The sequence below is a fragment of the Trichomycterus rosablanca genome, chromosome 18 (assembly GCF_030014385.1).
Source record: "Trichomycterus rosablanca isolate fTriRos1 chromosome 18, fTriRos1.hap1, whole genome shotgun sequence".
Taxonomy (NCBI): domain Eukaryota; kingdom Metazoa; phylum Chordata; class Actinopteri; order Siluriformes; family Trichomycteridae; genus Trichomycterus; species Trichomycterus rosablanca.
In genome coordinates, this window is record NC_086005.1 from 2,216,539 (window position 1) to 2,243,096 (window position 26,558).

The 26,558-nt window shown below is 42.9% G+C and overlaps 1 protein-coding gene across 4 annotated transcripts; it reads left to right on the forward strand.

Moving 5' to 3' along the window:
- Positions 1-701: 701 nt before the first annotated feature.
- On the forward strand, positions 702-26,523 carry smarcad1b (SWI/SNF-related, matrix-associated actin-dependent regulator of chromatin, subfamily a, containing DEAD/H box 1 b). Of its 4 annotated transcripts, none has more exons than XM_063014267.1 (24): positions 702-780; positions 1,465-1,628; positions 1,713-1,839; positions 2,419-2,530; positions 5,770-5,809; positions 6,790-6,875; positions 9,478-9,576; positions 11,237-11,315; positions 12,791-13,197; positions 14,590-14,774; positions 15,588-15,678; positions 17,709-17,808; positions 17,890-17,949; positions 18,022-18,097; positions 19,602-19,737; positions 20,196-20,327; positions 21,579-21,674; positions 22,371-22,488; positions 22,764-22,879; positions 24,584-24,772; positions 25,425-25,543; positions 25,678-25,860; positions 25,964-26,076; positions 26,229-26,523. In XM_063014267.1, exons 2-24 carry the CDS (start codon positions 1,616-1,618, stop codon positions 26,288-26,290), a joined length of 2,739 nt encoding a protein of 912 aa, XP_062870337.1. In that variant the 5' UTR covers positions 702-780; positions 1,465-1,615; the 3' UTR covers positions 26,291-26,523. The 4 variants fall into 4 exon arrangements, with proteins under 4 accessions (XP_062870337.1, XP_062870335.1, XP_062870338.1 ...); XM_063014268.1 differs by lacking the exon at positions 702-780 and adding an exon at positions 1,105-1,131; XM_063014265.1 differs by lacking the exon at positions 1,465-1,628 and having other exon boundaries at positions 708-905.
- Positions 26,524-26,558: the final 35 nt, after the last annotated feature.

Here is a 26,558-nt window from a genome sequence, read left to right on the forward strand (position 1 = left end):
GGGTCCCTTAGCAAGGCCCTTAATCCTCAATTTCTCATTGTGTAAGTCGCTTTGGATAAAAGCGTCTGGTAAATGTAAAGTATAGTGTGTCCTTGATTATTTTGACACTGTACATTTTGGCTCTCAAAGTTTGAACAGCTCTGCTTTAATGTGACTTAATGTGGTGCGATTTAAATGTACTTTGGTGAGCCTGTGACCCTGTTAATCTTGTCAGTCCATCACATTGGTGTAATGCGGGGCCCTTGGTGGTGGGGAGTCTATATCAGCTCTAGCTTATATTTTAGGGAACTGTGTTCCTCACGTGTAATACGGCTGCTTGGATCTCATTCTTTTAGTAATTCTGTTTTTTTATTCTCTAGTTTTGTCATGACACAGAATTTGCAATAGAAATACATTTGTATATTGACCTGTGCTCTTTAAATGCGGGTTTTAACCTTAATTTATCCAACTTGGCAACCCAGATGTTCACAGTCAACCACTTTCTCAGTCAATAGTTATTTTATTTTGTAAAAATACTCACATAAAACGCTGTTTTTACTGTCATTGTTGCACTTGTTTTTATTATTTTATTGTTTTTATTGTTAGGATTTCGTGGCTCAATCTAGTATCTGACAAACAGGAAAAAATACTTCAGCGTTTGCCGGGTTGCCAGATTTGCGATTATAGTACCCAGCTAGGCTACACTGTGAGATTCTTTGTTAGCCAGCTAGGCTAACCGGTTCATTTCAGTGGACCCTGTCTGGAAGGAGCTCTTCAACTTGATGTAACTTAGAGTGTACGGTACGAGCGAGTAAATGTAACGTGTGTGATCTTTTAATTGCTGTTTTCGCAAACATTCGGACCAAATGTCTGCAACTCGAACATGAGGAACAAAGATGAACCCGAAATTCTCGCGGATCTGACCGGTAGGCAAAGTCTGGCTGTGTTGCAAATCTCCACAGTATTCATTTTAAGTGCACTACATAGGTCACGTGACTTGTTTCGGTTTTATTCTATGTAGTGCACTGCATAGGCAATTGAGCCGCAATTGGAATACGTCCTTAGGGTTTTCTATCCTAGCTAACTATTCGTTTTCATCGCATGTGCTGGCTTGTATATTCATGCATGGATAATAAAATATCAATTAACATGGTTGGAATGTTCAGTTATACCTTAATTAATGCAACATTTATAAATAATTATACGAATGCAATTAGTTTTAAAAACGAGGGCTTCCTTTAGACATTTTTACCATTAAGATTCATGATAAAGTCTGTGTTATTTATTGTATAGAAATGGTTGTTGGTTGTTATGTGCAGTCTTTATAACAAGCACTTTATTGTTTTATCTTAAGTGCAAGACATAACATTTCTTAAATCATCTATTGCCACATTGTCACCCCCAGGGATTTCTGCAGAATACTATGACCAAAATACAGCGTCTAAAACATATAGAAACCAGTAATGATTTCCATTTTTTTTCCAGCAAGGATACATCATACAACATCATCATCCTGATCAGGGTCTACTGTCTAGGTGCAAGGCATGAATACATCCTGTACAGGCTGCCTGTCCTTGCCACTTCACCTTTAGTAGCACATCTAGGATCAGTTTAGAGCAGCCTGTGCACATTCTGCATGTATTTTGGAGGTGGGAGAAGTACCCAAAAACATGAGATTACTCTAAGCTTCTTATTTATCTTACATTTGTGTTTCCTAATGTTTCTAAATACAGAAACCACAGTGCCGGAAACTCCGGAGGCCAAGCGCCCCACTGGGCCTGGAGCTGACCAAGTCGTTCTGGTGGATTCGTCCTCTGATTCAGATGTAGAGATTTCAGGGAGCTCTATGTTATCGATGGGGTAAGAAGATGGATTGATATGCGTTACGTTTGTTGAAACTAGTACCAACTACACAGCGACAGACACCACACGCCAGTTATTTACCTTTACAGAATTCACCAGCTGCACTTTAGTCTCACTTAAGTACATGTACAGTAAGAACAAGAGTCTACGGACACATCTGCAGAAACCCTAAGGACACATTTATTGAAGATGGTAAAAGACAGGGAAGTTTAAACTTCCAACCTCCACGCTTGTCTTTTTTTCAGTTCTAATGGGTAGATCAAGACAAGCCAGATTTGTGGGTTAATAAATGCAATAAGGCAGGTCAGAACTGGTTCGTATTTGGCTTTGTAGGCAAAGTTCATTGTTTGGAAGTGAATGTAACCTGCTACAGGAAGCCAGTAAAGAGTGTGCAGCCTTCTAAATCAGTTCCTGGACACGGGAAGACCTGCATGGAGGGAGTTGCACTGGTCCAGCCTCAAAATTATAGGAAATATGTAGCATATAGGTGTCTTTCAATGGCTAATATATTTGGTAAACCTAATAAATCAGCATCTTAGTGCAAGTCATCTAAATTCAGCTTGTTGTTTACACCAGGCCAGGAAAGACTGAGAAGAATGCGACTCAGAATTTGATCCTGCATTGTGAGGAAGAGGGGGATGTAACCGAGGTGAAGATGGAGCATCAGGAAGACCTGGAGCAGCAGACAGTAAGTTCCTCAATGTTCTTTGTATTCAGATGCATTTCTGGTAAGCAGATTGATATCATATTGCTGCACTGTATCAAAGTTTAAAGGTCCTGACTGGGAATATTGATCACAATATCATGCCAAAATAAATTCATGATATCAATAAAAGTAATCGTATCCGGTTCTCATAGGGTAACTTCCACCCTGATGCACACATTAAGCAACCCACTATGCCACAATCGAATATAATTCCAGAAGAGATGAAAATAGTTTTGAAAGGCTTTTAAAGCCAATTCTAAAGCTTTAGGACTCCAGTGAATAACAGTAAAAGCCATTATCTTCAAATGAAGCAAACTTTATTGTTCACAAAGTGGCGAACCTACCAGAATTATTCCAAAAATGTCACAAAGGAAGCCAGACGGTTATCCAAGGAACTGCAGACGTTGCTTGATTTCACCATTAGTTAATGGCCCAGGGTGCCCGTACAGAAAGTGGAGGAGGGCAGAGATCAGGGTGTATGGGGCTCTCTGTACGCCAAGCCGAACTCACGTGCAAATCCACCAAAGAATGGGAGAATAAGTAGGGATCGGTGGACTGTGTGAGTGTGTGTCAGGCGAATGAATATACACCCTCCTTGGATGCCGTTGCTGACTTGGCAAACTGCTATTCATGTACATTTATGAGGGCGCCCAGATTCACCAGCCCCGAGATTCTGAACTCCTCGGTTCGAAACTCGACGTTGCCACCAGTTGACTGGTGGTGATCTAGCGGACACAATTGGCAGAAAAAAGCTGTGTAAGGACCCTGATTAGCAGATATAGAGGCGCCTGTGCAGAATGCATGGGTGAAGAAGGGGTCCGCTAAGGACTGTGCATGGGTCGGAGGAGGCGTGAGCAGTAATATACCCTCCTCGACTGCAATCAGGGATCCCCCAGCAGCGGAAGACTAACTAACTACACTAGATTGGAAGAAAATGGGAGAAAATGCATCAAATAAAATAGAGAAAAACCCTTATGACACACAAGCCATTTGGGATATTGTTTTGAGTCAAAAGTGGGGCTTTTCATGAGACATGGTACCCATTTTATAGGGTGTAAAGCAGCATTACAAACAGTTACACATGCTGCTGGTGGTGTGATGCTGTTGGGATGCTTTGCTGCTTCAGGGCCTGGGTGAAACCTACAAAGTCTGTCTAAGCATCAAGACAACAATCCAAAGCTAAAGTCTCACCCTGGGCGGTTCAAAATAAAGGTCTAACGTTCTGACTTAAACACCAGTGAGACGTGGTGGCAGATTTAAAACTGTTCTGGAGAATAATTGTGGCCTTATAAGCGTTTCAGAACCATAAGGTTCTTGTAGGTGCAGGGCTTAAATGAATAATACACACAACAAAACCTCCCATCATGCAATATTTGACTGTCCAACCAAGCCAGACTGGGTAACTCAGATCCAGACAGGTTTCCTGTGCTGTGTTTTAATAAACCCGCTGTAGCTGCGTCTGCACTTTACGCTTCATCACATGTCACAGTAAAATGTTTGGATGACTCCCGGGACTCCTGCACACACACTGACAGCACTTTTATTAAAACAGAGCAGGTCTGACCAGAGATATCGGCATCATGGATGGTTTAGTTTAGAAGCCCTAGTTATTGAGTGTGACGTTGATTTTGGGTGCAGCTCTACAGACCGAATCAGAGCGTTTATAAAATAATCACTCAGATTAATATTCCCAGCTCAGAAATGAACAATAAACAGTTTCAGGTGGCTTTAGTGTCATTTCAGTTAAATAGAAAGAAGGTACACTGAGACAAAACAGGACCAGGGTGCAGCACAGAACAAGAGTGTAAACAAATACAAAACAGTGAAATAGACTCACAATAAATACAATAAAGAACACAATAAATATAAGGGACAGAGCCTTTACTGTCTTGTTTATTGGGGTCCCGGAGTCCCCAGTGTTGTTTGGGTAAAATAAAATGACACAGAGTTCAAAATTATTCAAATTAATTAAGCAAATTAACTTAAGAGAGATTTTATAAAGGGTTGTGTGTGTGTTTGTGTTTAATTGTGTTGTGTGTGTTTGTTTGTTGTTGTGTGTGTTTATTTGTGTTTGTTGTGAGTGTGTGTTTGTTTGTTGTAAGTGTGTGATTGTGTTTGTTTGTTGTGAGTGTGTGTTGTTGTTGTTATGTGTGTTTGTTTATTTGTGTTTGTTGTTGTGAGTGTGTTTGTTGTTGTTGTGTGTGTTTGTTTATTTGTTTGTTGTTGTGAGTGTGTTTGTTGTGTGTGTTTATTTGTGTTTGTTGTTGTGAGTGTGTGTGTTGTTGTCAGTGTTCGTTTGTTGTTAGTGTTTGTTTGTTCTTGTGAGTGTTTGTTGTTGTTGTGTGTGTGTGTGTTTGTTGTTTTGAGTGTGTGTTTGTTGTGTGTGTTTGTGTTTGTTGTTGTGAGTGTGTGTTTGTTTTTTCATTTTATTGTGTCTGAGGATGGGTTTTGTCCACACATTAATTCAATATTGTGTCTTTTAAAATGGTATACTATAAAAATATAGTATAATAATAACTATTTATAATGAAATAGCTAGAAATGAAATGAAAAAAAATATATATATATAATAAATAAATGTAAATAAATAAATATTATAAATATTATAAATATAAATGAATAACTATTATAAATAAATATAAATAAATAAATATTAGAAATAAATAAATATTAGAAATGCATGTAAATAAATCTAAATAAATAAATATTATAAATAAATAAAAATAAGTATTAGAAATAAAAAAATTGAAATAAATATTATGACCGAAAACTATCTAGGTGAATTACACTGGAATCCAAGGTTTGAAACCCCATCTGTACTATCAGTCGGTAGGGCTGTGTCCACGATGGATTGGTGTCCGGTCCGGTCTGTGTTACTGCTTTGCGCCCAGTGATTCTGAGGAATCTGGACCCACTGTGATGATACCACGATAAATCAGTGATAATGAAAATGAAATAAATGAACGAATGAGCCGCCTCATCCCCACAACAGATCTGAAAAACAAAATAAATCTCAGGGTTTGAATGTCAGCTGCATCACGGGCCGGTCGGGCGTCTAGACAGACATGACTGGCTTGTCAGTGCGCTCTCAGGGCCGGTCCCAAGCTCGGGGAAAAAGAGGAGGGTTGGGTCAAGAAGGGCATCTGATGTAAAATCTTTGAAGCTCAGTTTTAAAGCTTTTCGGAGCGTTTTCCAATTAACTTGTTTTATTGACCTTTCAGGACAGTAAAGCAGAACCGTGGAGGACATCCGGCAGTGGAGGTACTGATGCATTCATTCACGTAAAGCCTTTTTACATCTGCTCGTTCTATAAATGTAATAATAATCTCTGTCACTCCGTTTACAGTCAGTAGTCGTATATTTCTCTAACGAGTCTGAATAATTAAAGCCATTACGATAACTCTTAATCATTCCTGCCTGTTCAGTCAATTTAAATATATAATAATTTAATAATTACTTGGAAATGTGAGTCCCACAAAGTCCCACAATGACCAAATAGTAAGGAAGAAGCCAGCTGTCACTGGAAGAGGCTTGCCGGGTGCCCTGTAAACAGCAGGAACAACAGTTACACTGAGAACAATAAGTCTAGTCTTTTCTAGGACTAGAACATAACCTTTGATTATTTATTTATTTATTTTTAAATTTTTCCCCTTTTTCTCCCCCTTTAGCGCATCCAATCATTCAGTTTGCATCATGCTTCCTCTCTGTCTATGCCGAACCCCGCCCTGACCGAGGAGATCGAAGCTAACCCGTATCCCCTCCGAAACATGGGCAGCAGCCGGATGCATTTTTGCCACCCACACATTGATGAGTTTGGCGCCATCTAGCGTTGCATGCGGAGAGACACACCCTAAGGGCGCTCTTCCCCATCTCTGTGCAGGCGCCTCTGATCAGCCGGCAGAGCTCGTAATCGCACTCTGACAGAGAGAGACCCACATCCGGTTCTTTGTCCCGCCCCCCAACTGAGCAACCGGCCAATCGTTGCTCATACAGCCGCTCAGCCTCGAACCGGTGAAGCAGAGCTAGATTCGATACCACGTACTCGTTGCCGTACTGGTTGCAGCGTGTCTTTTTTACCGCTGCGCCACCTGAGCGGCACCTTTGATCATTTCTTTATTAATGGAACTGATGGACACACTGTTTAACAGCTAGTCGTGTTTAGCGTGGCCGGCCCTGCTGGTACTGATGGATTTGCTTTGAGAATGAGGCTGTAAACTGTCAGAACGTTGTTTAATTTTCAGATACGGTAAGTAAGAGGAGGCAGGAGGAAATGTGTGACGATCCCCAGGAGGGCAAGAAGAACATCAAGAAGAGGCGCGAGTCAGAGGTGATTCTTTTTTTATTTGTTTATGTTACGATGTATAATTTTTTTATTTACTTCTGTCATCGTGGGCAGGTTTAGGAGTTCAGCTGTGAGTATTGTAGCCCGGACTGACTTGCACTTTGTTTACCTGCTTTTTTAATTCAGTTGAACGTTTTACAGCATCAGTGTTTGAAGCGTAGATTTGGTGCAGCTTCAGTCTGTATAGAAATGAAACTGCTTATACAGAACATGAAGTCGGATCTGACGTGGTCACGGTGTGCCATGTATTTATCTAAAAAGACTGAGGGCACTCAAAGTTCACCTGATTGAATTTTCACCCAGTTTGCTGCTGACTTTTTTAAAGCTCCCCCAATGAGACGAACTGTTTGGTATGATGCGGTAAAAGCGAATCAGGCTGTACAAACGATGCTTAACGTGACTTATTGTAGTAAAACAGCGAGTGAGAACTTATGAGCAGTAATAATGAAGAGAAGTTTAGTCGCTCCTGTCTCCTTTTACTACATTAAACCACGTTAAGCTTCATTTTTAGACTCTGGGAGAAGCTGATTCTGATTCTTACAATTTCTCAGAAGCTCGAGCTGTAACACAAGTTTAAAAGTGAAACAGGGAGGAGAATCCAGATTAACACAGATACATGTGGAGCTGTAACCCTGGATCTGACGCTTATTCCACACTAATTCCACACAGATTTGTCTATATTCACACTTTGTCTTGTGTTTTTTTTTCGCTTATCGTGTGAATATGCCCTTCTAGTAGTGAGCATGTACAAGCCAAGCAATTGAGGGTTAAGTGCCTTGCTTAAGGGCCCAACAGTGGCAACCTGGCAGTAGTGGAGCTTGATTCAGGGACCTTGTATACTAATCAGGTACCTTAACTACTGAGCTACCGCTGATGAAAACCTGTGGATGAGCATAGAACACAAAAATCAGTCCCATGCAGACCTTTAACTATTAAATGTAGTTTGTCTTCAGTTCAGTCCACAGCAATTCGAAATATTGAACCCTCAGTGTCTGTACAGGTGCCCAGCCGAACCTGTGAGTTTGAGATGTCAGCTTTGGTGTGCCACCCAAGCGCTAGACATTCAATGATGAATGGATTGATTTAAAATGTTTACTAAAGAGCTAAATCAGCTCCAGCCATGTATTAGTGGTAACATTTGTAAAATGGAAGATACCCCCCGCCCCCCAGGTTCTAAGCCCGGGATTAAGAGTGATGGTTTTAGCATACTGCAGTGTAACGATACAGAGCCTGCGTGTAAAATTGAATCAAGAAAAGAGCTCAAGGACAGAAACATTATTGCTTTTCTGACATGTCAGCTGCTGGGTTATTGGTTAATCGTCTTCTCCGAGATGATGGATGGGTGCCGGCTCGGCGTATTTGTTACCCGTCATCGTGGGTCCTCTGGAAAGAGGGAAAGAGGCGTCTGGAGTTCGGGTCGCACCGCTGGGGGGAAACGAGCAGATCAAGACGGACAGTGTGTCCTTTGGAATTCATGAACTTGCTCGTCTCTGTGTTGTTGAAATGACGTCAGGGAGGAAAGACAGAGTGCTGCTGCGCTGGTGCGCCGGTGCGGGAAGCCCGTCTGACAAGGGGAAGCATTTTTCTTCACAGCTTATGTGTCAGATGCTTCTTAAGGTTTTGATTTTTATTTATTTACTTACTTACTACGAGAACAGACCAGAGTAAATCTGATTCAAGTCCTGGTATTGTTCCAGAATACTAATAATCCCTGAAGTGAAAGAAATGTGGCTTTAACTATAAAAGGTGAGCAGAGCTTCTGTGTTTCAGGTCAGGAGCTGTTTACCTAGCGCATGTACTAGCTGATGAGTGAAGCTAAAAGAAAAGTATGTGAATTAAAAATGAAAAAGATCCAAGATCCAGGGTTCGAATCCCCAGCGGTGCTATCAGCTAGTCGGCTGTGTACATACAGACATGATTGGCTTTGTCTGGGGTTGGTGTCTGATGCCACATGATAGATTGGCGTCCAGTCTGGGGTGTATTACTGCATCGTGTCCAGTAATTCCCGGAAACCGGACCCACTACGACCCTGACCAGGATAAAGCCATGGTAAAGCAGTGGGCTGGGGGGCGAGATGGGGTGGCACCTTATTCTAGCACGGTGAGAGAGAGAATGAGGAAACTTGGCATGGCGTGTAAATATTGTATTGAAGGTGATATTTATTTCACTTTATTTCATCAACCGCCTTATCCTGGTCAGGGTCACAGTGGGTCCCTTTCCACCGGAAACATGGCACAAGGCAGGAACACACCTGAACAGGGCACCAATCCGTTTCAGCGCTTCGACCTTCCCTCTCTCAATCAAAGTGGCAGTTGTAGGCTTGCGGTTAAGGTACCGGACTAGTAAGCAGAAGGTTGCTGGGTCAAGCCCCACCACTGCCAGGTTGCCACTGTTGGACCCTTGAGTAATTTGCTTTGGATAAATGCCGAAAATGTAAACGTAAATAGCCACTCATGTCTGTTTAGATGCCTGGCTGGCTGATAGCACCGCTGAGGTCCAGGTTTGGAGTAGGAAAGCGTAATGGACGTTCTAAAATAGCTGGTTCAGCTCCTCAGTGGGTTCATGAGGTGTTGTGTTCTGTCCTCAGACGGACGATTCGGCAGACGAAGGTCCTGAGCCCACCTGGAAGGAACAGGAGAGCATGGTGAAGAAACTGCAGCGTAACTTCCCTCATCTCAACAAGGACGTGAGTGTCTCCACCACTCTAGTGTCCCTCAGCTTTACACAGTCAGATAAGGACATAGATAAGGAGTTTATTACTGCAGCAATGTCGAATTTAAACAGTTATTAAATAGAAACTCTTCAGCAGTTCTGTAATCAATAAAACATTCAGGGGAAAAAAAGGTTCCTAATTCTCAGGGACTTAAGCGAACCACAGTGAAAAACTTGTTGAGACTTGGAACATTGGTAAAGATTTTACGAGGAGCTCAATTTATTAAGAATTTCAAAAACTACTTCCGTCACTTTTCTACATCGCCACTTCCCACATTTTTCCAGCGTCGTACTAACTTTTTAATGCCATCAGCAAAAACTGATGCACTGCTGCTTTCACATCATCATCACATGAAAATCCTCTTCCCCTTAAAGCTTCTTTAAGCATCCAAAAAGGTGGAAATCAGACGGAGCTAAATCAGGACTACAAGCGTCTCTCAGTCTCTCAGACACGCCCGATTACTCCTCCTCCCTCCCTCACCGCTTACAACCACAATATGAAAGTGAGGAAACTTTTGAAGATCCCTCGTATTTAACTTGAAACTGCATCTATGGCTCATCCAGGATGTTACTGTAGAACCCACACACGTGTGTAATGAATGGCAGGTCTTACTTCCATCATTAAAATGGAAACTGTGGGAGAACTGGGAGGTGAAAACTACTGCAAACCAAACGGAACACAGAGGATTTTGGAGTGACTTAGAGTTAAAGTCCTGAAATGAACCCCAGTGAACAGAACCTTGCAACTCTTCCATGGACGCTTTTTTCCCCGGTGCCTTTATTATCGTTGAATCTCGTACATTGACCTCAACTGATGTTCAGACGTTCATCTGGGTTCTTTTGTGACCTCCTGGATGATTTGTCTGTGCGCTCGTGGTGAAATTGTAGTAAGCCGCCACTACTGGGAGTTTTCTTCGTTTGTGGAGAATGGCTCTCAGTGTGGTTCGCTTCAGTCCCAGAGCCTTACCAAGCATATTTGAATCTCTTTAGACCTTCTAGCCCTACATTGCCACACAGGTCTATTTAAGTGATGTTTAGGTTCAGCAGGTCTGGCAGTAATCATACCCGGGTGTGGCTAGTGAAACTAAACCCAGTTGTTAATTAAATTTGGTTAACTGGTTGATTTAGTAGTACAGTGGTACCTCGTAACTCGATGTCCCCTAAACGTATTCCGTTCAGTAAAGGCTCATTCACATGCGGTGAACAAAACTTAATGTGGAAAAAAGCGGAAAAGCTATTTTGTCGCTTCTTATGTGAATGCGCCGGTACTGAACGAAGTACGGTATTCCAAGATCAAGCATCTCCACGATTAAGAAACATAAGGAAACAATAAAGAATTAAAGCTAAAGTGCAGCTTTTATTGATTTTAACTGTGTTTATATTGTATTTGTGTTATTTTCAGTGTATAAGAGTCAAAAACAACCTCATTATTTTATATTAGACTAAAATATATGCAGTTCCACGGGACCATGGACGCATTAACAGGTTTCCTAAACATCCTTATGAGATTAAAACCTTAAAACGCAATGCCTTTAAAACTCGACACCAACTGACGTGGGGTTTTAAGATACCGCTGTACTAGTGAACGTTTTATACCTCATGTTGTGTGATTTTAATGCTTGTGCTCTGTGCAGGAGCTCAGGGACGTCCTTCACGAACACAGCTGGGTCATCGAGGACGCCCTCGAGACGCTGCGCATGTTCTCCGATCACGGTGAGGACGAGTAATTACGTCCCGACGACGTTCCCAGAATCCCCAGTCGGCAGATCCTTCCCTCGATAAGCTTTAATCTGAGCAGCGTCTGAGAAACACACGGCAGAACGTTCGGTGTGTTTACTGCAGCTTGTCTGGAAGCTTAACGCGTTCCCAGTGCATCCCAGCTGCTGCTTCAGCGTTTCCTTCTGAACCGGGACTCTAATAAAAGCGTATTTCACCGTAATAGCACCGAGGTGTTGAACCCGCTCGCTAAATTGGTTTCGCTTCAGCTCCCAGCGCACCCGAGTCAGGTCATCGAGTGGCGTGGTGCAGTTTTGATTAAGATTTGCTTGTTGCCGGTGTAGCGTTGAAAGACGGGCCGGCTGCACACGCGGCGTACAGGAGACCTGTCAGAAAACGCACGTCTGCCTCTATTCGTTCTGCAGATGCTTCAGGAACCGTCTAGAGACGAAAAGCAATCTAGAAGCACCGCAAAACCTGAACGCCTTAATGTCTAAAGTGTTTTGAGGAATGCAAACAGGGGAAGTGAATTAAAAATACCTGGAAATGAAACAAATTGTTAATGAAAACAACAATAAATATATAAATAATTCAGTTTTATTTATGCATTTTCTCCCTTGCACAACGTTTGAAGACCCCGCCCACTTTTTAGTCCTGTCTTTTCCCTCACAGACGCTAGAGGGCGCCCAGCTGACCGGTAGCAGAGCTGAGATTGGAGTTCAGAATCCCCGTGCTGGTGCACTAGTGGATTATATTATACTGTATTGTTAGTGCATTTTTTCCCTTCAGTTTTCCTCCCAGTTTAGTCATATCCAATTACCAGATTACCAGACCTTCTCTCCTGACCGAGGAGGGTCGTATCTAACACAGCTAACAGAGTATTCAGAAAATAATTAACAAATCAAATAAATGATCGGAGGGATGCTCGGGTGGCACAGTGGTTCAATGCGCTAGGTCTTAGGTTGCAGAGAAAAATAATAATAATTAAATAAACTTGTACGTGAGCGCCCCCTTGTGGAGGCTTTATGTTTTATCTTGTATACAGAGGGCAAGATGCATTATGTCGCCTGGGTCATGTAAAAAAAATCATGGACAAAATGTGGATCTCTTAAAAAGAAGTGTGAAAACTTTGGTGTAGTGTGTTGTACTATAATTTTCCTCCCAATTTAGTCATATCCAATTACCAGATTTGTATTTCTACCTCTACTGCAGACCTTCACTAACACGGCTAACAAAGTATTAACAGGTCAAATGAATGATCTGTGCTAGGGTGGTGTACTAATCTAATGCGCTACACCACCACCACTGAGATCTCTGTGGTGCTATCACCTGGCCGGGCGTCTACACAGACATGATTGGCAAAAAATTGGCGCCCTGTCCAATTTGTTCCTGCCTTGTGCCAAGTGTTTCCTGATAAATTGGTTGATTTAAATGAAATGAGAATAAATAATCATCTGTGCTTTATTTATCAGTGGTGGAGTGCGATAAACCCGAAGCCGCTCCTGCTCCCGAACCAGAGACTGTTCCCCCGAGTCCAAATCTGAGCCCAAATCCCAGTACCTCCGCACCGCAGCCGGAACCGTTCGCTCCAGTCAACGGGACGAGAGGCACGTCGAAGAGAAGCCGACAGGCGACGACGTACAAAGAGCAGGACAGCAGCTCGGAGGACAACGCCAGCGACTTCGAGGGATCGTCCAGACCTTTAATCATGGACTCCGACTCGGACGAGGTGGACGAGAAGCTGCCCAAGGTCAAAGCCCAGATCCTGGACTTCTTTCAGAAGGCGACGGCGGACGAGCTGGCGATGATCGCCGGCTGCTCCCTGAAAAAAGCTCAGAAGATCATCGAACTGAGGCCGTATCAGACGTGGAGCGACCTGGTGAGCGATTCCTCCTCCGTCTTTTATTTGACCTGATCTGCGTCGTCGTGCTTTCATCGGCTGGAATAATGAACGAGTAAATGTAAGCTGGCATCGTGCTTACGCCAGCAGTCATGATCACGAGGAGCCGTCCATGCCTCGTCAATTTTCATTCCTTGTTGAGCGCTTTTGCTTCCCAGGAACCTTCTTCAGATGACAGTCGAGTCAGAAAGTATTCAGACCCCCCTCGCTATGCCTCTCCGAATCTGTTGTCAGGTGCATCCTGAGATGACAGTGACCCAAAGCATCCAACCAAATCTACAACAGTTAGGACAGTGTGGAAAATGCAAATTTAAATAAAAAACAGTCTTTCTTACATTTAATTTTTATTTCATTATAGACAGTAGAAACCCAAGATATGTTTTGTCGTGTTTTGTCGTGTTTTGTCGTGTTTTAAGTGGCATTTGTAAATTTTTTAAAGTATTGTAGTGCTTGACAAGGGTCTGCCAAATGAATCCTTCGCACATGTGGTTATATCAGCTATTGCTGAACGATGATGCTTGATGCAGTGCCGTCTGAGATATCGGAGTTTACGGGTGTTTCGCACTGAGAGATTCCTTACTTCTGTGGGAATTGAGGTCAGGCGTTCCCCATCCTTCAGCTACGTGGGCCATATTTATAGACTTTTAATGAGGATAAATTTGCTCTTTTTTATAATTTTTAGTGGTGTGAAAGAAAGGAACATGGGCCGCTCAGGTGGTGCAGCGGTAAAAACACACTGGAACCAGAGCTGGGGTCTCGAATACATCGTATTGAATCTCGGCTCTGCCTGCCAGCTGGGCTGAGCAGCCACGTGAACAACGATTGTTGTTCTGTTGTTCAGATATGGGCGGGACTAAGCCGGATAGGGTCTCTCTCATAACATTTACATTTTCAGCATTTAGCAGACGCCTTTATCCAAAGCGACTTACAGTACAGTTACAGTATACAGTCTGAGCAATTGAGGGTTAAGGGCCTTGCTCAAGGGCCCAACAGCAGCAACCTGGTAGTGGTGGGGCTTGAACCAGCGACCCTCTGATCACTGGTCCAGTACCTTAACCACTAGGCTACAGAGCTATAATAACGAATGCAATTACGACCTCGGCTGGCTGATTGATGGCGCCTGCACAGGGTGCTCTCAGGGTGTGTCTCTCCGTACACAACGCTGAGCTGCACTGCACTCGTCAAAGTGTAGGTGATAAGATGCATGCTGCATATGGCTGCTGCCCACGTGTCGGAGGGGGCGTGGGTTAGCTTCGTTCTCCTCAGTCAGAGCGGGGATCGGCAATTGGACGCGCTAACAAGAAAGGAACATGAATAACAGCAATAACAGGACTGTCTCTGCATATGACGTCTCCCCCCTTTTTCTTTTAGGATGACGTCTTACACCGAGGTAACGGCCTCTCCACCGAGCTGCTGGCTGGCTGTCGCGAGGTGCTGAGGGAGCGAGAGGTGGTCCAAGGGCTCATGGTCCGGTGTGAGGAAATCTCCAAAAAGATGGCAGCACTGGCGCAGAAGGGTCTGGGCTCCATGGTTCAGCCGCACATCCTCAACAGCGCGTGGGTTTAAATCATTTCTGTAACACACCATGCAAACTCTCCTGCACACACCTCCTCTGACCTGTGGCGGCGGATTCTTACATAGAGCTATGTGTTGATGCCTTGACCAGACGGTAGGAGGTGCTATTGCAGCAGAGAGGGGTCTAACGCGCTAGTCCACCATAGCTGGAATCTTGGAAACCATTGACTGCCTGGGTGTCTGAGGGTGGGATGGTCGAAGGTGGTCATCGTTACTGCTGGCTGCTGGCTGGCTGATGTGCCTGCAGGAGGGATGGATAGTCTGTGCGCAGTGTGAGGCTTTGTCTCTGGCACTGGCAGGTGAAAAGAAGCGGTCAGCGACGTGATGGTATGTGGGTATCCTCGGTCAGGTTTGGGGTCTGCGTGCAGCAAGGGTAGAACTGGTGCCTGGTAAAGTGGGTTCTCGGCTGGTGCTGCATCTCTGAGACCCAGGTTTAAGTCTCAGTGGTGCCACCGGACTGGTCGGGCGCTCTACAGACACAATGAGCCGTGTCCGAGGGAGGAAAAGCTGGGTCGGGAAACATTTCAATGCATCAACAGCGACGTCTACTGTCCGGTCGAGGTGTTCTGTAAAGGCTCTGTAAGAATCCGACGCCGGTCAGTGAAAAGATGTGGTCCGCAGCTGCACACGTCTCACGCAGAGGATGTAAGAGCAGTAGGGATTTGGAAATGACTAAATTGGAATTAAAAGACAAAGCACAAAAAGTGCCAGGGCTGGAACAGAACCCCTAAATGTTCTGAACGGACCTTTGCTGGACGATGTTAAACACTGGGCTTTCTGTGGTGTGTGTTCAGGTTCGAGTTGAAACCGTATCAGCTGATCGGCCTCAGCTGGCTGAACCTGCTTCACCGAAACGAGCTCAGTGGGATCCTCGCTGATGAGATGGTGAGACTTCACACACACACACACACACACACACACACAATATTACCTTTTCCTAAGTAATTTTTTGGGATGTGTGCATCCTAGAATAGAATAGAACGCCTTTATTCGTCATATATACAGATACACGTGTACAGTTACGCATATCCCAGATTGTTTGGAAGCTGGGGTCAGAGCGCAGGGTCAGAAGGTTAAGGGCCTTGCTCAAGGGCCCAACAGCGACTGATTGGCAGAGCTGGGATTCGAACTCTTAACCTTTTGAATGGCAGCCTAAAGCTCTACCCACTAGGCCATTGTTTTTCAAACCCTGGGTCACAACCCTTGGGTGGGTCGTGAGTCAAATAAATGTGTCGCAGGGAAGAATAATAATAATTTAATAAACTTAACAGGCACATAAACACGACATGAACTTGTACACTAATGCCCCCTTTATGTTACTTCTTGTAACGTATCAATTTAATATGTGTGTATTTAATAATTTCCCTCAGGATAAATAAAGTATCTATCTATCTGTCTGTCTGTCAGTCTGTGTCTGTCTGTCTGTCTATATCTATCTGCCTTATATATATATATATTAGGGCTGTCGAAGTTAACGCAATAATAACGCATTAACGCGATCTCAATTTAACGCGATTTAAAAAAAATAGTGCCGTTAACGCAGATTCTATACAGGAAAAATGTACCTATACAGGCAGTGAGTGCCATGTAGAATTACATCACGAAGACCCGCATTGTTATGTTTTGTACTTAACCACGAAATACAAATGACACTAGTTATGTGGAGAACATGTTTGTCTTTATTGCTTAATCCACAACTTGGAGCATCACACTTAAACATAACACGCCGTCACCCGCTGCTCACCTGATACACATATCAGCTCAGTGACGTACAACACACAGTGGTAACGTGATACGCAGATCAAGTAAATGATATATATCACACTCATGATAATAATAAGATTTTTTCTCTCTTAATTTTCCCTGACAAGTGAAAAACCAAAATATAGCAACCTTAACATTATGAGGAAGAATTTTAAAGATATTCCTTTGCAATACTTTATCATTTGAAGAATATGATACAGACTGACCAACACTATTAAGCCAAATCAGCATTGAAAATTGACTTTACTTTGAATAGCCTTCTACAATGCTGGTGCTTCTTAAAACTGAATATTTTCTTTTAAACAGAAGTGTTATTTAAATGCTATTAAATAGTTTTCCAACAAAATCCGCCCAATGCCCAATCTGGCAACACTGGAACGCGTTATCATTATCGCGTTAACTTCGACAGCCCTAATAAAAACGTATTCTGATATCCAGTTAGCAGTGTAGGGTTTATATAGCAGCAGGTAGAATAAGGTGAGAATAAGGTGCAAAAACAATCCAATATTGTTATAGTGACTAGTATGAGTTGTCAGAACCCAGGGAACAAGACTGTGTTGATTGTGAATGAGTTTTTGTGTATGTTAGTGTATGTACACCGATCAGCCATAACATTAAAACCACCTCCTTTAAAAAAAAAAAAAAAATGCGATTAATCGCGATTAACTATATGAACTTCTGAGATTAATCGTGATTAAAAATTTTAATCATTTGACAGCCCTAATATATATAGATAGATAGATAGATAGATAGATAGATAGATAGAGCTAGTTTTGTTCATTGTGTTGAAATGGGACGTTCAGCAAGCTGGTGTTTAGGTGTGCATATACTTTTTTGTGGTGTAGTGAAGGTTGGCTTAACAATTCTGACGCTAAATCACTCCGACTGAGTAAATATTCTGATTTCTGTAAAGGTGTGAGGAGATTTGGTGCGTTTGAGCTCATACAGATTCAGAACATGCATTCATCCTACTGGCTCGTTCCAGCTTGTTTTTCATTGTAAACAGTTTTAAACAGATTTGTCTTTCTCGTGGCGTTCAGCCAGGCAAACACGGCGGAGTGAGAGAGATACGAGTGTAAAACAGGGACTTGCTAACAAAAAATATAGAAAGTATCTCTGTAAAGGTGATGCCTGTGTCATGTCATTTGCAGGGTTTGGGAAAAACCATCCAGGTCATCTCATTCCTGGCTAATCTGTATCAGGAGGGAAACCGGGGGCCGCACCTCATCACCGTCCCTTCTTCTACACTCGGTGAGTGAAGCTGCTAGTGCTCGGGATGTCTCGGAGAGCCGACCGAGCGTCTGTAACTTCTGACTGTCTTTGCGTCTGCAGATAACTGGGTTCGGGAGCTGAACCTGTGGTGTCCCAGTTTGAAGGTGCTGGTTTACTATGGTAAGCACGTGAGGCGGGGTGTTTAATGTCTTTTTAGGATGATGTGTTCCTAATCCTCCTGCATTTCTGTAGGTTCTGTCGAGGAACGGAAGTGCATCCGCTATGAGATCCTGAACGAAGAGGTGGACTATGACATCATCGTATCGACGTAAGTATTAGAGAGGAGAAGTGGTGCTTCCTTTATGCTCCCGAATTATGATTTTATTTATTTAAAAAGCAAAGTTTTGTGACACCCAGTTTTTATTTTTGCTCTGTCCCTGTTCTGTCCATTGAAAAGCTGGGATAGGCCCCCCCCACAACCCTGATTGGATTATGCCTGGTTCACACGAGACTATTTTTGCCCTGATTTTTGCTCGGCGCTAGATTTGCCGGCTCGGGAGCAACTCGGCGTTTGCTCGGCGATCGGAACTCGGCTCTCAGTTGCTGTGTGTGAACTACTCAACGACTCGATCCGAGCGGCTCGCCGAGCTTGTCAGATATCTGGATCCGAGTCGCCCGACTGGCAATGAGTGCGGTGTCGAACAGCCAATGAGAACACAAGATACGGTGTGAGGGGAAACCAGGGGAGAAGTTGTAAAAAGGGCCAGGGGCATAATATAGTTTATATCAGAATACATCAGCACACACACAAGCTTTACAGTATTTCTGACCTTATCGTTCTCTACAAAACATAATACCCACGCTGCATTGCAAACAATATTTATTAATCTCCAACTCACTATAGAACAATCCATGCTGCTCCTATTTTTCCTCCTTGATTTTACGCTGCACATCAGCGCACAAACTTTGATCGCTCGCTACTTGTTGACGTGCATTTTTGGACGTGGTATCATTAAACCCCTCGTCACTTCTCGCGTTTGTTTTCGAGACAGAACGTAGTTTGGGAGACCAGAGAAGCTCGCCTGCGATTCCAGTTGGTGATAGATGGTGTAGTGTGAGACCCCCTATCGCCGATCAGTCGTGTAGTGTGAAATACTCACCGACCTAAAAGACTCCCGATTACAAGAGATCCAGTCGTGTAGTGTGAACTGTACAGCGGTCTGACGACTTGGAAAGTCATGTAGTGTGAACTTGCCATAAGCGGTTAAGAAAGTGAGTGAGTGAGTTTAAAATGAGGGCTGCACGGTGGCTCGATGGGTAGCACCGTCACCCCTCACCAAGTTAAAAATGACTGGTTGCCAGTAAATAAAATACCACAGGTCATATTGTATTATGGACTCGTTGTCTAAAATGCATCATATTAAAAAGAAACATGGAAGAGCCCACGTTTACATCTAATATCTAACAGACAGGATCAGTGCGAGCCTATAGAGGACACTTCTGATGAGTACGCACTGCTGGAGCCCATCTAGGTTCCTAATGTAAACTGCAGGACCCCCAGCCGTGAGGTTCTCTGTAGAGCAACAGTAATAACGCTGGCGAACGTTAACGTTCAGCTAATGTGCTGATTCAGGACAGGTTGTGGTGAAGCGACCCCCTTGGTTTCCATTATTCAGACTAATGAAGCGTAGGTGTTTCTCACAGGCTGCTCATTAAAACAGATCCTGTAATTAAGTCAAAACACTCATCTCGACCGGGATCCGTCAGTCCGAATACTTCTGGTCGTTGGAATATTCTCGAGAAGCTCATTCGTTTGTGGTTTTTGCTCTCAGGTACAACCTGACCATCGGGAACTCGAGTGACCGGAGCCTGTTCCGTAAGCTCAGGCTGGAGTACGCGGTGTTCGATGAGGGCCACATGCTGAAGAACATGAGCTCGCTGCGCTATCGCCACCTCATGGCTGTTAATGTAAGTGCCTGAGTTAATGCAGCTTCATAAATATTGTTGCACGTTATATAATCGATATATAGAGTCGTAAATTCAGCGCAATGGAATGGAAGGTCTGTGCCAGAGTTGCAGAGCTTCTACACTGGTCCTGTGGTGGAAAAACCCCTAATGAAAAACCTCAGAGACTGAATTATGAGTAGAAAAGAAAGAGAAAATCGAGCTGACACTGAGAGAAAGAAAATAATCACGTTTATTTACTTCCATCAGTGACCTTATTTAGACAGTGGAAGATTCCACCGTTAAGATTAACCGTTAGGATTTCTTAGCTAGAACACAGGAACTGGTCTAAACCAGCCAGAACTGGGTTTTGGATGTCATTTAATGTTCCATAAAAATATAATAAATTGGGAAGCTTTTTGAAAGCAGTGTTGACTGGTGGTGTGTGTGCGTGCGTGTGTGTGCATGCATCCTGCCCACAGGCCAAATACCGTCTGCTGCTGACCGGAACGCCTCTCCAGAACAACCTGCTGGAGCTGATGTCTCTGCTGAACTTCATCATGCCGAACATGTTCTCCAGCAGCACCTCACAGATCGCCAAGATGTTCTCCATGGTACGAAACCACACAGGGAACCCTGGGAGATTTTACTCACAGCTTTGAAGCGTGTTAATTGTTTTGATTTTTTTATTATTTATTTATTATTATTTATCATCATTATTATTATTTAATTATTTTTATTTTTTTATTATTTATTTATTTATTATTTATTATCATCATTATTATTATTATTATTACTTAATTTTTTACCATAGAGATGGCTCTAAATACAGAGCTTATAATGGCGATAAAACACAACTTAATTTTTTATATATTTTATTATTTTTATTGTTTTAATGTTGTTATTTTTTTATTATTTATATTTTATGTATTTATTATTTATTTATTATTATTTATTTATTATTATTATTATTATTTATCATTATTATTATTTAATTTTTTTTATTATTATTATCATATTATTATTATTATTACTTAATTTTTTATATCTTTTTTATTATTTTTATTATTTTTATTTTATTATTTTATTTATTTATTATTTATATTTTATGTATTTATTATGTATTTATTATTATCATTTATTTATTATTATTAATACTTAATATTATTTTATTATTGTTGTTATTGTTATTTTATTTTTATTATTTTTAATATGATTAATGTTTATTGATTACTTTTTATGGGTATACAATCACTGTTGCTTTGTACACCTGGATGCCCCCTGTACCCCATTAAGCAAAAAACGGGAACCCCAGTAGCACCCCCACTGGTAGTGTTTTGTATTAATGTATCAGGTGCAGCAGTGGAGGCAGGATTTTTAAATACCTCATTGTTATTGCTGGGTCCAGTCTTAAAACCGAATACAACAAGCACTAACAGCATGTGTGTTCCTAATAAAGAGGCCAGGAAGGTAAAAAAAAAAAGAAGCATTTAAATAATCCCACCAACACTGCTGCACCTGCTACACTTACTACTATGTCACTGTCACGTTAGTACTATTGCACCCAAATATCAGTGTGGGTCCTGTGGGGGTCCTTTTTAAATGATAAATGGGGTACAGAGGGTGGTGTGTACAGAACAACAAATGAGCTACAGTTAGTAATTGTATACCCACAAAATCATTTGTATGGTAGGTTTTGTTTAGAGAATAATCAGTAAATGTAAGACTAAGATTGGACGAGTACTGGACGAGTACCGTTCTACAGACGGGTCTGGCTTTAATCCTCCTCCTGCTTTGAAGTTCTGAAATATTCCCAGCTCATCTTTTTTTGAACGTGTGCTTGTGCGCGTATCTCCGTTCCCCAGAAATCCTCCGAGGAGCAGAGCAGCTTTGAAAAGGACCGGATCGCTCATGCCAAGCTCATCATGAAACCCTTCATCCTGCGGCGGGTCAAGAGTGAGGTACGCCGCAGCTCCAGCGGCGTAATGCACTAGTTCTCAGAATGTGTGGAACGTCTGATATACCAGGGTTCTTAAAAAGTTTCGGCACTTTATTTACTCTATTTAGGAAGAATTTCAAGTAGCCACTGATGCGCCGCTGCTTTCACATCATCATCACATGAAAATCTTCTTCCCCTTAAAGCTTCTCTGAGCGTCCAGAAAGGTGGAAATGAGACGGAGCTAAATCCAGACTATTAAGCGTCTCTCAGACTCTTAGACACGACCGATTCCTCCTCCTCCCTCCTCTTTGTTTGTAACCAAAACTCAGAGCGCTCAGGTGGGCAGCGGTCTTACGTGCTAGCACACAACTGGAGAGTGTTCAAATCTCAGTAGAACCACCGATTTGACCATGGCCTAACACAACTGGCCGTGTTTGAGGGAGGCAAGATTGGTCAGGGTCTTTTCCCTTTGGGACTGGTCCAAGTTTTGTTTTAGAAGGATGGGGTCACATAAAGCTTAGCGTGGCTCTCTGTATGTGATACGTATATGTGTGTATCTGTATAGGAACCCAACCCCGTCAGGTGATAAGAAGCGGCTGTAGTTTGGACACCTGTCGGAGGGGGCGTGTAAAAATCCGGGAAAAAGGGGGAGATTAGCTGAACTTCTCTCACTGTTTATGTTGTGATGGATCAGTCAGTGATTGTGCTGTTCTCGCAGGTCCTGAAGCAGCTTCCTGCTAAAGAGGAGCAGACTGAATTCTGCGCCATGAGCGAGAAGCAGCAGCAGCTTTACAGCGACCTGTTCAGCAAACTAAAGAGCTCCAGCAGCACGGAGAGTAAGTGGGACTAACACTAATGATGATGATGCTGCTGTATTTTTTACCTCTGCTTTATCCTGGTCAGGATTACGGTGGGTCTGATTCATTGGACAGGTCGCCAGTTTATCACAGGACACACACACATTTACACACTGACTTTGAATGCTAGAGTAATAGTCAGGGGTTCTATAGTTGCAGTTTGTGACACATATTTATGTACTATAGGTCTATTCTTATTATTATTAATATTATTATTATTATAGACTAACGACCCATCTGTCCTCTCTGTACAGAACGAGAACTGACCAACGTGATGATGCAGCTAAGGAAGATGGCCAATCACCCTCTTCTGCACCGGCAGTACTACACCGGCAAGCGACTGTCCACTATGAGCAAACTCATGCTCAAGGTCTGGATACGTGCCCATGAATGCGTTAGAATCAGGGCTGTACTAAATTCACGGGACAATTAGCTTAATTTCACAGATTTTATGTATTTTTAAAGGCAAGGCAAGTTTATTTGTATAGCACCTTTCATACACAGTGGCAATTCAAAGTGCTTTACATAAGGAAAAAATGAATTAAAAGCATTAAAACATTCCTGAGATCTAGAACCTCAGAAAGACTTCTTGCAAACATTTAGTTACAATTAAGAAAACATGAAATTCAAACAAGAGAGATAAAAAATTAAGAACATGAAAAATTAAAAGAAAATATTTTTGCTATTTGCTAAGAAAAGTTTTTAACCTGGATTTAAAGATTTCTACATTTGAGGAACATCTAATATCTCCTGGCAGTCTGTTCCAGTTATATGCAGCCCAACAGCTAAATGCTGCTTCACCATGTTTAGTTTGGACTCTGGGCTCAACTAGCTGACCTGAGTCCATGGATCTAAGAGATCTACTGGGTTTATATTCTCTAAACATTTCTGAGATGTGTGCTAAAGAAATTCTCATTAAATTACACTCTACAATACAAGCTACAATACACAGCACAGCTACTTAAATAGTTGAATGTAAACCTAGAACATCCAGCGGTGCAAGACTTCATGTTCTGTCTCAAATACAAAAATGATTTTGGACCCTTCCCGCGTCGCAAGAATTGGTTATTAGTTTTTGTGTTTTTATCTGCTTTACACTTTCACATCTTGGACGTCTTGACTAAGCGATTGCTAACTGAATTGCCGTAGGATTGCTAGGACGCCTCATAGTGCAAATTAACCAGTAAACGTGAGGCACATTTTCCTCCCGATTTAGCGACTCAATTTGTATTCCGCTACTGAGAGATACCAGATTGCATCCGAGGAGAGCACGTCGCTGTACACGCCTCTTCCAACACGTGTACAGCCCTCCTCTTCTCGCCCCTGCATTCTGCACAGGCGTCTCTTCCGCCAATCAGGGTCCTCACACAGCGTATGAAGACAGACCCACCCACCCACCCACACGTAGTCCGGTCCCCACCCTGCAGACCTGCGGTGGCCAATAAGTATCTGCTGCAGGCGCTGCCAATTATGCCCGCCAGATGGCGCCCAGCCGACCGGTGGCAACACCGAGTTTTGAACCGAGGAGTTCAGAATCTCCGCGCTGGTGTGCTAGTGGAATATCTTGCTGCGCCACCTGGGGGGGCCAAAACATTTCACAGTCCAAGATGCGATTTTCACGGCCGTAAATGATGTAGGACCTTATTTATACGTAATACACCTATACAAGAATATCAGCGGGTTGTATTTCAGATTTATCATTTTGTCAATCGGTTTCTACATGTAGTAGCGCTCTGTAACAGGTCACTATAATATATTTAATACTTTGATATAAAATGTGTGCCTCACAGCACCAGGTTCTTCTGTAAGTAGTTTTGCACGTCCTCCCCTTGTACTTTTGGGTTTCTTATGGATACTCTGGTTTCCTCCCACCTCTAAATAGCATGCCAGAAAGTGTTTAGACAGTTATAAATTGCTGGAAGGTGTGAATAAGTAGATTGGTGCCCTGTTTATGGTGTATTAAGGGTGGAGCTGGACACATGGCGCCCTTGATCAGGATGAACCGACTGAAGATTGATTATTAACGTAGTTCATGTGTCGTTCGTGAATGTTCTGGTTTGCTGTGTCCCTACAGGAGCCGAGTCACCGGGACTCAGATCCGGCTCTGATCGAGGAGGACATGCGAGTCATGTCGGATTTTGAGCTGCACCGTCTGTGCCAGCAGTACTCAGCACTTCACCAGCACCAGCTGACCACAGACCAGCTGCTGGACTCTGGGAAGTTTGACCATCTCGGACGCCTTCTGACCGAGCTCAAAGAAAAGGTGGGGGCACCTAGTCGTTACCACAGCGCGGGGTTGTCGCGAGCCGAATAATGATAATTAAATAAACTTGTAGGCAAACGCCCCCTTGTGGAGACTTTGTTACATCTTGTAAATCACAGTGGGACCAGATTGTGTTGCCTGGGTTGCTTGAAAAAACCCTGCCATAGCACACGCCAATGTGGACGGGGGCTTTGGGGCAAGTCTCTAAATGTCTTTAGACTTAAAACACTATGGAAAGATTCACAGTTCACAGATACTTACCATCCAGTTTGATGGAATTTGAGAGGAAGTGTCATGAAAAATGGGATAAACAGCCCAAATCTAAGCGCATTCTGTTTAATACAGGCCTATACATGTAACTAAAGAAATCTAATCACTAATTTAATTATATAGATTCAGAACGTTTACGTTTTCGGCATTTAGCAGAAGCTTTTATCCAAAGTGACTTACAGTACTGTGACAGTATTTTGTCTAAGTAATTGAGGGTCAAGGGCCTTGCTCAAGGGCCCAACAGTGGCAACCTGGCAGTGATGGGGCTTGAATCAGTGACCTTTTGATTACTAGTCCAGTACCTTAACCGCTAGGCCCATATGATTGGATTATAGGCAAAATAAAAGTGTACACATAAACATCCCAACTGTTTGTTGTTCAGGGTGACCGGGTGGCCCTTTTTAGCCAGTTCACCATGATGCTGGACATCCTAGAGGTGCTGCTCAAACACCACAAGCACAGATACATCCGACTAGACGGATCCACGCCCATGAGTAACAGGTGGGACTTCTCAGGCCTAATTTTAACCCTTTACTTTTATATAGAACAACATTCTTGCTTGGTCATTATTTTATGCTTTAAAATGTACGTTTAAGACCCGAGTCGTAATCCTGTCCCTCCGCTTGCTGCTCCAGAATCGTTCTGATCGACCAGTTCAACACGGACCACGACATCTTCGTGTTCCTGCTGTCCACTAGAGCCGGAGGACTCGGCATCAACCTCACCTCGGCTAACGTGGTCATCCTGCACGACATCGATTGTAACCCATACAACGACAAACAGGCCGAGGACCGCTGCCACCGGGTCGGGCAAACCAGGTCAGAGGGGGGCGGATTTTATCAGAGAAACGGCACTAATCTGCACAGCATTCCTCCATTTGTTTTTTTGTGTCTGAATCTCTGTTTTTTTTTTATCTTGCAGGACGGTGAAGGTGATCAGGCTGATAAGTAAAGACACTATAGAGGACGCCATGCTCCGTATTGGTCAGAGGAAGCTTAAATTAGAGCAGGACATGACCACCACTACTCAGGAAGGTGAGGCTGATGTTTACTGATGTTTAGAGTCGTAATTGTGCTGGAGTTTCGTGGCTGAAAAGTTACTGGAGTAGCCAGTAACATTAAAGCTGTGCTCTACACCAGTCCAATAACAGCGTAACAGATTATATTATTGTTCTCCTGTCCTGCAGGTGAAGAGGACACCATCCCTGATGATATGGCGTCTCTTTTAAAAGCCTCGTTAGGACTCTGAAGCTGGTCAGCGCTGGAACCTCCGTTACTCTGGTGTTTTTTTACAGTGTTCTGGTAGTTTGAAATAAAATGCTGTAATGCAGAAGGATCTGGTGGATCTGACTGACCTGGTCATGTAGATCATACCGATCCGATACTGCTGAAACATTCCACCAGTCTACTCCAAGTGTTTGTTACGTTTTCAGTGTACTCTAGTATTGTATGTTTCAATAAAAAAATAAAAAAACAACAAAACAGTTTGCAGTGGTTTTATTATTATCAAAAATTAT